At 42.9% G+C, this 15154-nt stretch overlaps 1 protein-coding gene across 1 annotated transcript; it reads right to left on the bottom strand.

Moving 5' to 3' along the window:
• Nucleotides 1-1412: 1412 nt before the first annotated feature.
• LOC106648940 (octopamine receptor beta-2R) lies at nucleotides 1413-14037 on the bottom strand. The gene is made up of 7 exons (XM_014366127.2): nucleotides 13338-14037; nucleotides 12985-13210; nucleotides 12326-12758; nucleotides 11764-12247; nucleotides 11416-11649; nucleotides 10969-11342; nucleotides 1413-8548 (listed from the first exon to the last, which is right to left on the bottom strand). The coding sequence occupies exons 2-7, from the start codon at nucleotides 13094-13096 to the stop codon at nucleotides 8458-8460; spliced, it is 1728 nt and encodes a 575-aa protein (XP_014221613.2). The 5' UTR covers nucleotides 13097-13210; nucleotides 13338-14037; the 3' UTR covers nucleotides 1413-8457.
• Nucleotides 14038-15154: the final 1117 nt, after the last annotated feature.

The raw sequence follows: 15154 nt of genomic DNA, 5'->3' as shown, positions 1-15154 counted from the left end.
AACCTCTCATACACATTAAAAAATTGTAAACAATTTAATGAGAAAAAACACGATTTTGATTCCTGAAAAAAACGTTAACTCGAATACGTAGATTGCTCTGCATGAACAGTTACACATACATTATTTTTCATTTTTCGTTTTTGCCGAAATTTAAATCATAAAAGTACTTTTTGAATTTTGAAAATGACCCATGAGTTCAATCGTCTCACCCGTGGTAGTGATCGTAAGCATTGATGTTCTTAGAAGTGTACTACGCGACCCAGAGTCTGTAGCTCGAAGGGCTCTCTCTAAATAGTGCACAAAGTGATCATAAACACGACTTGCCAGAAAATGTAAAAGAAGAAAAAAATTGACACGTAAAGTATACGAAAAATACTCACGGAAACCGCTGTATCTCGGTGCAAAATCAAAATTTTGGAATTTCAAAACATGCAATGAAAAGGAGAGGAAAAATCCTACTCAAGAATTTAATAAAAAAAATTTTAAGTTAAAGGTGTATATCTGTGGTGGAAAGGACTAACGAGATAACTCCACTTTTTTCGAAATCGAGTTTATGACATGAATTACCTTTATGTTATGTCTACTTTAAGGTACAAGTGTCACAAAAGCTGAAAATAGCACCTATCGTTCAATATAACACAGTGCCTAACGAGATAAGTCCACCTTTTCGAGCTCCAAAATGCGATTAAGAGTCTAAATTGATTTGAAAATGGAAGAAAATGATATTCCAACATACAAATGGCCCTCACACTCTTCGAATGTTGTGAATTTCACAATACAGTTGGTACATTTGATACACGAGGGGCTATTTTCGCGATTTTCAGTGTGGCCTTTTTTCGTTGCAAGATTTGAGATCTGACACCAGTATAACGTTAAATGAGCTATTTTATCAATGTAAAATCATCACATGAGGTTTTGATCACAAACTAAGCGAAATTATCGATATTGAAAAAAGTGTGACCGCAAAAAGTGGACTTATCTTCTAAGCGGGGAAAGGGCTAACGAGATAAGTCCAGTATTATCACTATGATGCGCCTTTCAATTTCATAAGTACATAGTTCAAAATAGGTAAAAATATCATAGGTACAGATCTTTAGTCGTCCGCGTCTAGCTAGGCCCTCGTGCGCAACTTAAAACGCGTTTTTCTCGAAAACACGAAAAATGGAGTTATCTCGTTAGGCCTTTCCACCACAGATATAAACCCTCAAAAGCTTTTCAGGTATAATTTTTAACTATTATCATCATTATGTTAAGGAAAGGTAGGAGTAAGGGATGGTGAATCAACCTTAAGAAATCCGACAACGTACAAAAGATGGTGATGCCCTGTAAGAGAAGACTGATTAAAATAAATAGATAAAGAAGTGTTCAGAGGAACGGGAAGGCAAATAAAAACAAATGGTCGATTTTTTTCCAAAAACAATGTTTTTATTATCCAATGGTAGGTTTCCTCGTAAGTTATAGTTCATCATACATAACAAAAAAGCGTAAACATTTAAAATACAACCGCGGGTACGTATACGCTAGTATATCTTGTGTATAATAATGTCCACTTTATTTCGATCTAATTTATATATATGTATGTGTACCGACTTATGTGACTCGTCGTCGTATTTTTATAGTTAAATGTTCCTATGCGTTAATTATATATACATATATACTTATCTGCGTGTGTGTGTGTGTATACATCATGAATATTTTGAGAATTATTACTCAAGTATACAGTTCCCTTATCCGATTCATATTCGCGTTGGCAAAAATTCATTGCGTTTTTATCGAGTTATTTTCATTACGATTTCTCCGCATGGCTGTGCGCACGTGGTGCTCCGACGCGCTTTTAACAGCGCCTGTAATATTGGCTGCCTCGCGCGCATCAACGTCTTGTATTGCATGCATACGCGCGCTTGCTGTGTACTGTATATTACCTATAAGTATTTTCAGGGCGCCGAGCGAATGTATAATAATCATCATTTTTTTTTTCGCCTCGCTCGCTCACCGAGTCCCATCATTTTATGCACTCACGCACATGCATGCAATTCATTATGTATCGTTGTCGCACTATGTAATTTCTCTCTTTCCCTCTTTACATGTAGCACATGCACACGCACACACACACACGTCGCGTCCTTTCGACGTTCAGTTTAATAATTTGATTTATCATTCACATTTCGCTCGCGGCTTGAACGAGTGCATACCATAAGTAGCGCTTTACGTAATCACAATCATATAATGGGCTTTTCGTGGATTAATTTTTCACTTCTTTTTTTTTTGATTCTCACGCTAGGCAGTCGAATATCGTACATTACACATTAATAATATATATATAATATAAGTAATTGTTTTTCTATACATAAATGTACAAGTGTATTATGGTGTGTGCTTCTGTTGTCCCTGGTGATTCGGGATGGGTGCATATCATTGACGTAATCGATGTGTCTGCCAAGTGTAAAAATGCAAATTAGTGACCGAATTTCAAATACTGCGCTTCAGAAATAAAAATTCGAGCTCGACGTCTATAATAATACTTTAGTTTTTGGTAATTGAGCATTTTCTTTGGCAAAAATAAAGATTGTTACAGAGAGCAACCATGGATCAATTCAACTCCCGCGAAGATTTTTCAATTAATTTTTCAATTTTTTCAAAATTATACACCAATATAATGTCTATATCTGCCAAATGGTGTGTTTCATTGCTTTAATAATCGAGCTTTGCGCAGTCATGGGATAAACTCGACACTCTGCAAGAACTCGGTCGTTCGTCGCTTCAAATCGTGCAGCTCTTTTCACAGCGATTACTTGGGCAATGCTTTAATAATAATCGCGCACCTGCAATTACTCGAATTTTCGTTTAATCTCTCATCACTTTGCAAATGAAAGCATAATAATGTAACAAACTGATCGATTGAGTTTCCGAAGGGGGAGGGCTTGATTTAAATTTTATATACAATAATTGCCGTACATATGCACTTTGGTGTAATTGTTGCTGTTGTTCTGACTTTAACTTTTGTCTATCGCGTTGCTCGTACATGTATGCGTGTGTGTGTGCCTATGTGAATGTGATCTGCCTCAGTGGTGGCGTGGCTTCTCGCGATCCACGCAGCTATAATTGATTGTCCGTGGTCGGCATCCAAAATTTAACAATTAGATGCGTGCAATTTCAAATGTGTACATTAAATAATGACCTCATTACACAAATAACCAACGTTCGTTGCGAGGTAAATTTTCATGCGGCTTCACCAGGACGAGATCACTGGGTAATCGATCATAGTTTAGTACATTGACTGGATGTTTTTAAGTTTTTTTCATTTTTTTTGTTAACATACAAAAAGGGGCGTTTATTTGTAATTGCTTGCAGTGCGTTTCAAAGTATATTATTTATTTATAATATAACAAGTTTTGTTGCGGCATAATCAGTGTATAATATAGATATATACACGGTACACACATACACATAATAATTTAGTATTTCACGTTTTATTGCTTGTTTCTTTATGCCTCGTTTAAATTCACACTTCATTGTAATTATCATTAATTATCAATAATTATTATTATTAATATTTATTATGATATCGTCATTTGCTATTATTATTAATATTATTATTATTATTATTATTGTTACTATTACTATGCATCATACTTGTAGTATTTTGTTTGTTACTTTATACTTTTTTTCTCGCCGTTTTACTTTTATATAGTTGGGCAACGAAGTAACGAATTTCTGGTGGCTTGCCAATTTTAGAATCGGGCTTTATCGTTTCTTTTAGAAATGGATACGTCTGGGATCGACTTACATACCTAGACTTATGACATATACATCGTGTATCTTTGCGTGTTTACACTATTTTACGTATGTAGTATGTGTATTTTATTTATAATATTTACACAACGAAAAACACGCGCTGCTTCGCAAATCATTGGATGAATTTAATGCGTTGTACATTAGCGGGGGCGTCCGAATTCGCATGAATATGCGTCGGCATAATGGCAAATAGAATGTCATTAATAATTGCAGTGCTGTTGGCCATTTCTCGGATCAGAGTGAAGGTGTTTCTTAAATGTTATGATATTAATGGTTATATATAAATATTGCAAGTATTTAAAAAGAAACAATGGAAGAAGCGAACCTTCATTACTCGTACAATGAATATTTTATGCGAGCAGCCTCTCAATAAGGAGGATACGGAAGAGCGAGACGCAGAAATGCGCAGAAGTGCACACGTATTATGCCGTTGACATTTTTGAATATAAGACTTTGCTAGTTCGCTCCTGTATTCCCTGATACGGAACCGAAGCGCAACTCTCGAAAAAAGTAAAACAGCAGTAATAGACCTGCACACGATCGTTCGGCATATGTATATATCAATAGGTATAAGAGCTGTTCAACACAGAAAGTATACTTATAAGTTGCTTTTTCGTTTTTGCTTTGGTTGGCTTTTCTTTAATTTTTTTGTTAGTTGTCGTTCCGTGACGCAACGTGTTCGAGCGAGGAAGCCACCCGCCAAGCTGCGTTTATGTACTCGGACGAGATATTTTTCAATGCCAGAACGTGATGGAGTTCGTCCGAAAGAAAGCTGTAAGTCAGGCCTAGCCAGCTCACTCGTACTCTATATATATATATACAACACACTGCACACATTTATCCTATTCGTTTATACATCTACTTTTACCTACCTATCTACTTATATCTATCTGTCTATCTATCTAACTATCTATCTATATACGATGTATATGCGAGTATACGGCATCGCAGTGAGAAGCTATAAGTAAGGATTAATGGCATAGCCGGGAGGGCTTCGAGACGACCAAACAAACTCGACGTATCTGGCCCGGTGTGTTGCTTTTCCGCTTACAGCAGCGGCAGCGGCGTACAGCTTGGTGTAGTTAAATGCAATGTAGCAGGTGTATCGAGATTAAAGCTCGTCTCCTTCTCCCTGCAATCCTTCCGTGCGCTGCCCTCCCTGACGCGAGCCTTTATACGTACTGCCGCCGCCGCCGCCGCCGCCGCCGCTGCTGCTGCTGCTGCTGATGCCACGAGCTACCGCAGAGGCCTGTCTCGCCTATTTTCGCCAATCACGCCGTACTCGACAATATATATAAGCCCATGGCGCAACGATTACGAGGACCAACCGATCCATCTTCAGTCTCGAATAGCGCCTCGAAATAACGCACAGCTCGAGCCTCGGCCTGATCGATTTCTATAATATATGTAATCGTCCGCATCGATCGGCGGACGCTCTGAAAAAAAATTGAGACGTTCGACGTGACGGGCCAATTTGCTGATTTGTACCGCAAGCTTCGATCGTTTATTTTTTTCGTTTATTTTTTTTTTCACTTCATCCGTCGTCAATACCAGCAGCCATTAGCTCATAAAGCTCTCTATTTAACAGGAGGCGCGCTCGAGCTTTGATCAGCCCCCCGTGCGCTATATGCAGCTATCAAGTATGCTCGATTAATTTCCCTTTAGCTTCATCGCGCGCGCTCTCTGACTCTTGAATTCTCAATAAACATTTATATCTGTATACTTCCAGTTGCTCGAGACGTATACACGTCGTTTTTAATTATTCCCGATTTTATAGAGACGTAATTTTATTGCAAGCCAACAAGGTGAAACGATCGATCGAGTGCGCTACTGTTGCTGCTGCTGCTTCTGCTGCCCCAAGACACGCACCGCACGCGCATACGCACAGTCACACTTGCAAGCACGGCTCAGCTTTTTATGTATATTATAATATACTTCTCCAATGCAACATATATATACGTATAGAATGGGTTATAAAATTGCAAATCCAATTAGCTTGGCGTTGCCGAGAGCGAACGTAAAATTATATTTATACATTTCTTTCCGTTTCCTCATTGTTACGGCGCGCCGATCCGATCGTAACGCGTTAATTGAGTGAATAATACACATTTATACGAATCTTTACATATAATAATTGTATGCGTACGTTTACGTATTTTTTTTCATATATACAATAAAGTTTATGATTTTATTTACAAACAGTATGTACAGAACCATAAATTGTTCGTCATTAATTAATGCATCAGCATTTTCACCACTTCTCCAGTTTCTTTCTCGGCGCAATAAAAATAGCATTCATAATAAATAAGTATATAATAACAATGTAACAATAGTAAAATAAATGATAGGCAATAACATTAATTAGTATTTTAATGATAATAAAATAAATAACGATAATAACAATATTGATAATAGTAGATAGGGTAAAAGTTAATACCGGCTTTTAGATTTGTTTGTTATTGTAATGGTTACTCGATAATATAGTAACTCTCGGATATTGCTAAGACATGCATTGATACAGCTCATGGAACGCTCTTGATTCACGTCGTAATATACTGCTCGCGCGCATCAATATTATCGTTTCAATTGATTGAAGCGAACGCACATACATACACGCACACGCACGCAGACGCATTTTGCCCACGATTCAATTACGTTCAACGATTAATAGTCATTCATGTACGATTTTCATGGAGTACTTTCATATCAAAATATTTACTGACACGCAGATGTAGCGCGCAAAATGAACTAATGAAAATTCCGATAAACTTTCCGCTGGCTTTTATTTCTGTTTGTTTGTGGCTCTGAAGATTAATGCACGCGCGCGAATAACAACGCACTGTGCCCATTACAATTCGCATTCGTATGTACGCACACATTTTTGGGATGCACTCGAGACCGACACGTAAGCAAGAGAAAAAAAGAAGAAAAAAATTAAAATACGTTTTTTTTTACAACCGTTTCGTGTACTCGCCGTGGATGTGCAAGCATTATCGAGTGTACATAACGTACATACTAGTTCGAATCGTTCCGCAAATGTACATACACATACCAGGCACGCATATACGTATACACATGTATATAATATCGCGAGAGAATTGCGCGTCGCGAGGTTTAGCTTGTGTATATATACCTATGCAGCTTCCGCGGCGCGCGGGTAATCTCGAATCGCGCACTCGTGCGACGCGTATAACGCGTAAATATATATATATACGGGAAAATCCCTTTGGGAAATCTGCGCGTGGGATTTAGAATTTAGAGTTGGAAATCTCGAGCCTCGAGACGTGTGTGCGTGTGTGTGTGTGTGTGTGTGTGTGTGTGTGTATATATATATGTGTGTCTGTGTGTCCGTGTGTCGTCGAAGCGGGCTGCGTTTGCGATATTCCGAGCCCATGACTAACTGTACGTTCGATACATTACAATATACATTCATTTATTTATTTATATTTATGTGCACGCTCGTATTTTATATATAAAAATAGTTTAAAGATGGAATTCCAGAACAAAAGAAGAAATGATCGGGATCCGGAGCGATGATGCTATATAATAATACGTTTCAATAGCATCGGTGATAGTTGCGACAGCAGCTTTTTCAGACAACAACGGCAGCGACTTGCAGCGATCGCGATGCTGCTGCTTTTTCCGTAAACAGGCGAGGTCGCGGAGCTGCCAGCCGAGGCAAAAAGACGTGTACACGAGAGACGCGCAAATTGAGCAAATAACGACAAAGTGCGTATGTATATTTACGCAGACTTTTACTTATGTACTTATACATAGGTATATAGACGCGCACGGGCAGTTACTTTATGCGCGCACACACACACACACGCACGCATGCACGCACGCTATCTCACAGTTATAATAGACTTGCTGCAGAGTCGGACTTGCATAATCACATAAACACAAACTGACAGACACAATCGCAGAGTTGGCGTGGCGCATAGCGTACACACAGTGACGACGAATAGACGACGAAATAGACGAGTAGTCGAACAGCGACGAAACGATGCGTATTTTTTTTCTCTCTCTTTCTTTCTACCTCTAGGTATATATAATGTATATTATACGTTTAGTTTACGTACGCCAGCTTACAAGCTAACTTTGGCAATGTGCGTTTTCTTTTTTCTGTTTTCTATTTTCCACTCGTGATTGTGAAAACGAGTATAATGGTTGTATACTCGCGCGATGACGGTGCACACCCACACTCTCACATGTACACACACACATACACACACTTTGACGTACATGCACTCGCGCAAGCACACGATATACATATAATTTATCTTATTACTGGGGTGTCGATACTGCTGGATTTGTCAATGGATTGCTTTGTAATTAAGTCGCGCCATTCTACTGCACTCATCGTCGTCGTCATCATCATCAACATCGTTGGCCCATTATACTCGCGACAACGTGAGTTACACAGAGTTCTTTGACGCGCAGCTACGAATATCCGATGGTGCGCCACACAGCCGAGTTCCGCAATTGGAGTAGTATAAGAAGTAGTCGTCGAGACGGATGCAACTTTGCGTCGGTATGTTATTCGCATACGTACGACACGTGTCTTTCTATATATATATGTGTAATTCTCTCTCTTTCTTTCTCTCTCTCTCTCTCTCTTGCTCTCTTTCGCACAGCTTAAAATCTAAAGTTCCTTTGTTCTCAGAGACTACTGCCGAAGTCGCTCGACGTGCGCCGGTCATTGTGCTTGATGTAGGTTTCTGAGTATATACTCTTCGTTCGGTCGTCGTACCTGCAAAATAAACATCCAAAACGGACAAAACCATCATGTTATAGTCATATCCACATTTATTATAGATGATTGGAAAATAGAGAAGTAATAATACATTCTCCATGCAACGTATGAGTAAATCCCACGATTTATTGTAGTTAATATTTTGATATCTTATAAATATCGCAACTGAATGGCGGGCCTCGTTACCCAAGCTTTTTACACTCTCGAGAAAATTTCAACTGGATTTTTAATATTTTAGCAATTAAATCGAAAAATCCCATAATCCTGAAAGGTACTATGGTAAATCTTTACGAAATTATCAAAAATAACAATTTTTGATTAGTAGAATCAAGTACAATTTTAATTTTCAGCGTACGTACATAGCAAAAAGTTAAATACAAAATAAACATGGACTTTACCACGACCGTTGCTTAATTTAAGTTGAATTTTGAGCTGTACTTTAGAAAATTTTTATTAAATGTTATAATTTATTTCTTTAAATTGCCAAAAATGACGCTCTTTACAAAAAGTAGCAAATTTTAACTCTCTATAAAGGGCGCCGAAAAATTTATCATAAACACTAGGTCAAAAAATGGAAAATATTCCGTAAAATTTCTCAGGGAATCGAAAAAGTTTAGTTTACCATTTATAAATTTTTGGGCGTTGTTCAAACCAATTTTTCTTCCCTTTTTCACATTACCGTAATATGAATTTTTTATCTTATTTAACTTTGCTTCATATCCTCAAAAGCGCCATACGAATTTGATGAGAGTTATCATATATATAAAATAAGCGTGTTTTCAAAGCAAAATCGATTTTTAATTTGCAAAATATGAAAATATCTCGGGATTCACTCATATGCTTGTCTTATGCGGTTCAGCGCTCTCCGTCAAAGGAGACACCATTCACTATTCTGCTGGTGAATTTACGTTTTCAGGAGCAGAGATCGTGGCATGGATTCCTCGAGCTCTCCTGCGCACTCCTCTTGTTATCGATATTATGCTGAAAGCCTACACCTTTTGCGCGCTTATCGGCGTACCAGTAGTAGCAGCAGTGACACTGCCAGCCAGCCGCAGCGGCAGCGGCTCAAGCTGCCTTTCAATAGTGAATCGTGCTCCAATGATTTCGCTTCGCAAGTCTATACAAATATGTATACTACTCCGTCTACGTTCCATCTATCTACGTCATTGTATTTTTTTTCTCTTTTTTTTCTATAAAGCAATGCGGTTATGCGTGCGACTCTCGTCGCGTTGATATATAACATATAATCGCACACTCACACACGTGCGACATTGCTCTCACAGCTGCATGTGCTGGCGAAAAAAAAATCCGAGAAAAGCTGACCGACTGATATTCATAATGTGTATATATATTGCGAAGCTCGGCCGCGACGTTATCAAGTGGCCCACGCAGTTTTCTTGCGACTCGAATGCGCAATTCGTTTGGCTTTTCAGAGCTCTATGCGAGAACTATATACGATATATATAACTGCCACCGACCGATACGTTTCATATAAATAGCATTATAGCGTGTAATAAAAAAATCATTTTCTCATCCGTAGATTTAATTCATTTTTTTACGAAGTATAACTTTTATTGAATTAAACGGCGGATCGATCGATCGATCGTTTCAGACGCGCTCGTTCGGCTTTGCATTGATCAAGTCGTTTGATTTATTTATGTCAAATATCATAATACGGCGTAAACGCGCAGGAATAAAAAAGTTACAAGCTTATAGCGAACGTCGAGACGACGACGACGGCGAGGAGGGCTTTTGTTAACGGGCCGGTCATTGGTATAGGTATAGCTCGCACGTTGTTATTTCGTCATTAACAGCGACCTCCTGGAGGGCCATTGCTGAAAGATAAGTAAAAGAGATATTCCCTCGAGCAAGGTGCACGCGCCCCGATCGATACTTTAGTCGAGCGCGCGCGGCCAATAAGGAAGTGACCTTAATGTTGTTTTAGAGCTTCGCGCACACACACGCTCGCGCGTTTGCATTATGCACATATCGTATCTCGTTCGCAGCTGTGTGTGTGTGTGTGTGTAAATGTACGTGGATTCGCTATTTTGGATACGTATATTAGCCAGGACGTGTAGCAGCTCTCGCAGCTATCGTATAATGCGACGTTTTAAACGCTTTACAACGCGAAATTATTTTCGAAAGATCGCCCAGCACAATCGATCATGCGGGAATGGCTGCAGTGCGCGCGACCAAGCGTATACAGCAGCTAATATCTAGCCTGCTGGTGCGCAGATGTTTATTCGGGCATTGGGATATTGGATGGACCATGTGTACAAGAGGAGAGCCTAGCTTACGAGGGGCTATAAGGTCAGCTTGAATGCGAATAAAATCGAGGGTATATAAAGATAGAAAAACGAGCATGCCACAGATTATTTAGCAGTATAAAAGCAGCAACAAGCACCTTGTCATCTCACCTGAGCGACGGCCTACGAAAGTCCAGGGCCTCGAGGTCCGAGGGCTCGCGCCTGCACAGCGAGCAGAAGGCGCACTGCAGAGTGTTCTTGAAGGCCTCCCTGAAGTCCCTATTGAAGTAGGCGTAGATGAGCGGATTGAGGGCCGAGTTGGTGTAGCCGATCCAGAACAGTATGGAGACGACGATGTCGGGACAGGGACAGGTGTCCGGGTCGCACAGCGACGTTATCACGTACCAGAGGAAGAAGGGCAGCCAGCACAGTATGAACGTGCCCATGATGATGCCGAGGGTGCGGGCCGCCTTGTGCTCGCGTTTCATCTTGATGATGTTCTTGTCTTTGGTCGGCGTGTGCAGATGCTCCACCGCCCCGCTCACCTGTGCATTTGACATTGTCATTCGACGTTTCATTGTGTATTCGTAGCGAGGAGTGCTGTATATAGGCTCTTACCTCGTTGAGCGTGAGGGTCCTCGAAGATCCGCCGCCACTGTTGAGCTCGCCGTTCACGTTGTTGAGATCTCGACTGGGCCTGTGGCTCAGCAACATGGCCGTGCCCATGCGACTGTGCATCTGCTTCTCTTGTTTATTGGCCTCCCGGAAGATGGCCAGGTACGTGAGGGTCATTATCGTGCATGGTATCCAGAAGGATATGCTCGACGAGAGCATCGCGTATACTTTGTTGACCTGTGTCCGCGGCGCATAGTAACGATTACTCACATATATTATACTCGAGGCACATTTGTCGCAATTCATTTATTCATTTAGTATATAGGAGAGAGAAAGGAAAGATGGACTCACCCGGAAGATGCATTGGTCCGGATTAAGATGTCGAAACTGATCGTTCTCCTCGGTGGTGTACCAGCCGTTGAAGATGGGCACGAAAGATATGATGGCCGGCGAGATCCAACACGAGAGCAGCATGTACATGGCGACGCGCTTCGTCATGCTGATCGGGTAGCTGAGGGGCTTGACGATGGCGTAGTAGCGGTCCACCGAGATGAACATGAGGTGGAGGATCGAGCTCGTGCTGAAGTACACGTCGAGCGAGTTCCACACGTCGCACATGAAGTAGCCGAAGAGCCACTGGCCGGTTATCTGGACGCTGGCGTTGAACGTCATGGCGAACATGGCCACGAGCATGTCGGCCAGCGCCAGCGACACCACGAAGTAGTTCGTGATGATGCGCAGCTTGCGGTGCCTGATCACCGAGACCATAACCAGCAGATTGCCGAATACCGCCGTGGCGATTATCGTGCCCAGGATGCAGCCCAGTAATATTGCCCTATTGACAAACGGAGAAAGAGGTTGTTCAGCGACTTGGACGATTCGAAAGCCGAGCTGCGCGATATGCGCTACGAACCTGGTCACGTCGATGGGCTCTTCGCCGTCGGTGCGCGTGTGGTTCGCCCCATCGAGAGACAAGCTCGAGCCGTTGAAGCTAGCCGAGCTATTGGCGCCACCCGTCAGCGATTGCGATACCATATTTCCGCTTGCCGACTCGTCCGAAAGTCGAGCTGCAGCTTCGTCGTCGTTGGCGCTGGTCTCGTCCTCGTATTCGCTGCTCTTTCGCTCGTGCCTCGCGCTCGTCGCCTGCGTCCTCGCTATTCTCCTAATCGTCAACGGAGTCGTCGACGTCGTCGTGGCCGTCGTCGTCGTCACGGCCGTCGCTACTCTGGCTTGTCGCTTCTTCGCTTGTCCTGCAAAATGGATATCGCGTCCAGTAGCTGCTGCTGCTGCTGCTTCTGCTGCCTCGGAGCTGCTTTCCGTTTGCTCGAACTCGTTGACTTGGACTACACTGAGAAAAAAAATTCATTGATTCAATGAAACGTTTAATTGAATACAATCTATGAAATAATTCATTCATTCAACAAAATATTTAATTGTTTTTACCAAAGTTTCATGAAAACAATTAAATATTTTGCTGAATGAAATAAAAAAAGATTATTTCAATGAAATTATTTCATAGATTGTATTCAATTAAACGTTTCATTGAATCAATGAATTTTTTTTCTCAGTGTAGGGGCGAGGGCGGCGCCGCCAAAGCTGCCAGCGCTGCTGCTGCTGCTGCTGCTGCTGCAGTTGCTGCTGAGGATGATGATGATGTCGATGTCCGCTCGGCCGATCTCGGCATGCTCCGCGTCTCGTGCCGAGACGACTCCTCGGCTCCAGCCAAAGCCTCGGCGCCCAAAGGAGCTCGGCTCCAAGGCAATTCACCTACTGCTGCTGCGGCCGACGTTACTGCGTACTGTGAACATCGTTTAGCCACTTTAAATTCGATAGGTTGACGCGATGGCATCGCGAAATAATTGTTTGCAAAGGTAAGCTGCGAAAAAAGTTCAATACAAAAAGGAATGAAAAAAAGAGCGTCTGACCTCTAAGTGACGGACGAGCAGTCCGAATGTGGCCTCGTCTTCGAAGTGCTGGTCCCGACGCGCTGCCCGTTGGCCACCGGAGCTGAGCCACCGACTGCTCTCGGTCGGCCGTCCATGATGCTGGAGCCCGGGCGGTTGGAGGCCGACGAGCGCGGCTACCGATACCGCCGCCGCCGACGATGGCAACGAGAACCTCCAGGCGGAGGACGGCTCGGCCGGCCCTCGGTGATCGACCTCGACGAGCCGGAAGCCGCCGTTGTCGTCGACGTACTTGTAGCCGCGTTCGAGGCTGTAGTCGTCGTCTTCGGGCCGATGGCCGATCCCCTGGACCTGGGCGACGAGCAGCAGCAGAAGCAGCGCGAGCAGCAGCAGCAGAGGCAGTAGGGGCTGCTGCAGCCCGAGCCCGAGCTGGCAGCCACCGAGCTGGCCGCTGATCGTAATCGGCGCTGGTGGCCGCGGCTGCACCACCGCTGCCGCTCGCGAACGGCGCCGATCCAAGCTTCTCTTCTGCTCTTCTGCTGCCAGTTCAGCTAATTTCCTCGGCTGCTGTCGTCCTAGCTCGTCGGTGATGCGGCCTAAGACGGCTCTCTCGGCTCTGGCAGGGCTGCGGCCGCCGTCTGCGCCGTCACCGCCACTGCAGCCGCGGCTCCTCGCCTTTGGCCGCTTACCGCTGCGACCTGGCGGCCCGATGTCGCCTCCTTCACCTGCGAAACCAAGCACGAGAGCGTTTGCATTATTTTCTTGTGCGTGCGTGCGTGCGTGCGTGTGTGTGTTGCGATTAACGATCGTTAATTATACGCGCCTCGAAAGAATAATTAGCGCACGGCCGGGGCGCGGTATCGTGCGGTTCCTGCAGCGGCGCTTCCTATCGCCGTCGCAATATTATACCGACGTGTATACTTTGAGCGATCGTTTGCTTTAAACAGCGCAAAGCACGAGTGCAATTAACAAACTTTGTGGCCAAGACAGTTTAATTACTTTCGCGTTAAACGATAAACCCTGGCGCGCGAGCGAGCAAAGAGCCTCTTTGGAAAACATCGTATCGTCATAATCGCTGGAGCATCTTATCTGACTTTTATAATTCTTCGTAGTTTCGTGTACGTGTACTCGATGTAAAACCCGCACACCGAGACAATTATTATTACGCGTATGTATATTTATCGTACACGTCAGTGTAGCTGTCATATATATTTTCACATTGGCTCCTTTCATGCGTGTACACGAAGACCCGAGCAAACTGATTCAAGGTCAAAATGACAATTTCTCTATTCGTCGATCGCGCTTAAACGAAGGATAACAGTTGTCGTTGCGTCGAGTAGGAGATTTCCGTTTTTCTCTCGATTTAGGGTGTAATTAATCAAACGTATTACGTATAAAAGACAGCCTGATGACTGTTGAGCGAGATAGTCAATTTGTTTTCATTTTATTGCGTGAAATTTATCAGCGCGAATCGGCACTGAATTTCTTCCTCGTCTCTTTACTATGCTCTTCGGGCGCGCGTAATAAGAGAGAAAAAAAGTTACTTTCATTTATTCAAGCGAATTCAATCGGACGTCTCCAGGGGAGGTCGACGATCCGCATTATATTAACTGTACTATGGACTCGGCTATAGACTGGAATCGTTGCGGGATCGACGCGCGCGCGCCCCCGTTCAAAATGCAGATGAAATTTTCATCTGGTCTGCAGTCAGCTTGAGCTTGCAACTTCGCCTGGGACGTATAATATTTGACTCCGTGCACTTGCACACGAATATATAGTTGCAGTGTGTACACCTTAATCAATAACCGCAGCTGTGCACCACTTCAAAGCGCGCACCA

The sequence above is a fragment of the Trichogramma pretiosum genome, unplaced genomic scaffold (assembly GCF_000599845.2).
Source record: "Trichogramma pretiosum strain Unisexual culture from Peru unplaced genomic scaffold, Tpre_2.0 scaffold22, whole genome shotgun sequence".
Classification (NCBI taxonomy): Eukaryota; Metazoa; Arthropoda; class Insecta; order Hymenoptera; family Trichogrammatidae; genus Trichogramma; species Trichogramma pretiosum.
The sequence above is the reverse complement of the archived record's forward strand: the minus strand, read 5'-3'. Positions and strand labels throughout refer to the sequence as shown.

Coding starts and splice junctions, on each gene's coding strand:
- LOC106648940 (XM_014366127.2), bottom strand. CDS start 13,096: ATGCCGAGATCGGCCGAGCGGACATCGACATCATCATCATCCTCAGCA. Junction 12,759..12,984: donor GGCGGCGCCGCCCTCGCCCC/TACACTGAGAAA, acceptor TTTTTCTCAGTG/TAGTCCAAGTCAACGAGTTC. Junction 12,248..12,325: donor GAGCCCATCGACGTGACCAG/GTTCGTAGCGCA, acceptor GTTTGTCAATAG/GGCAATATTACTGGGCTGCA.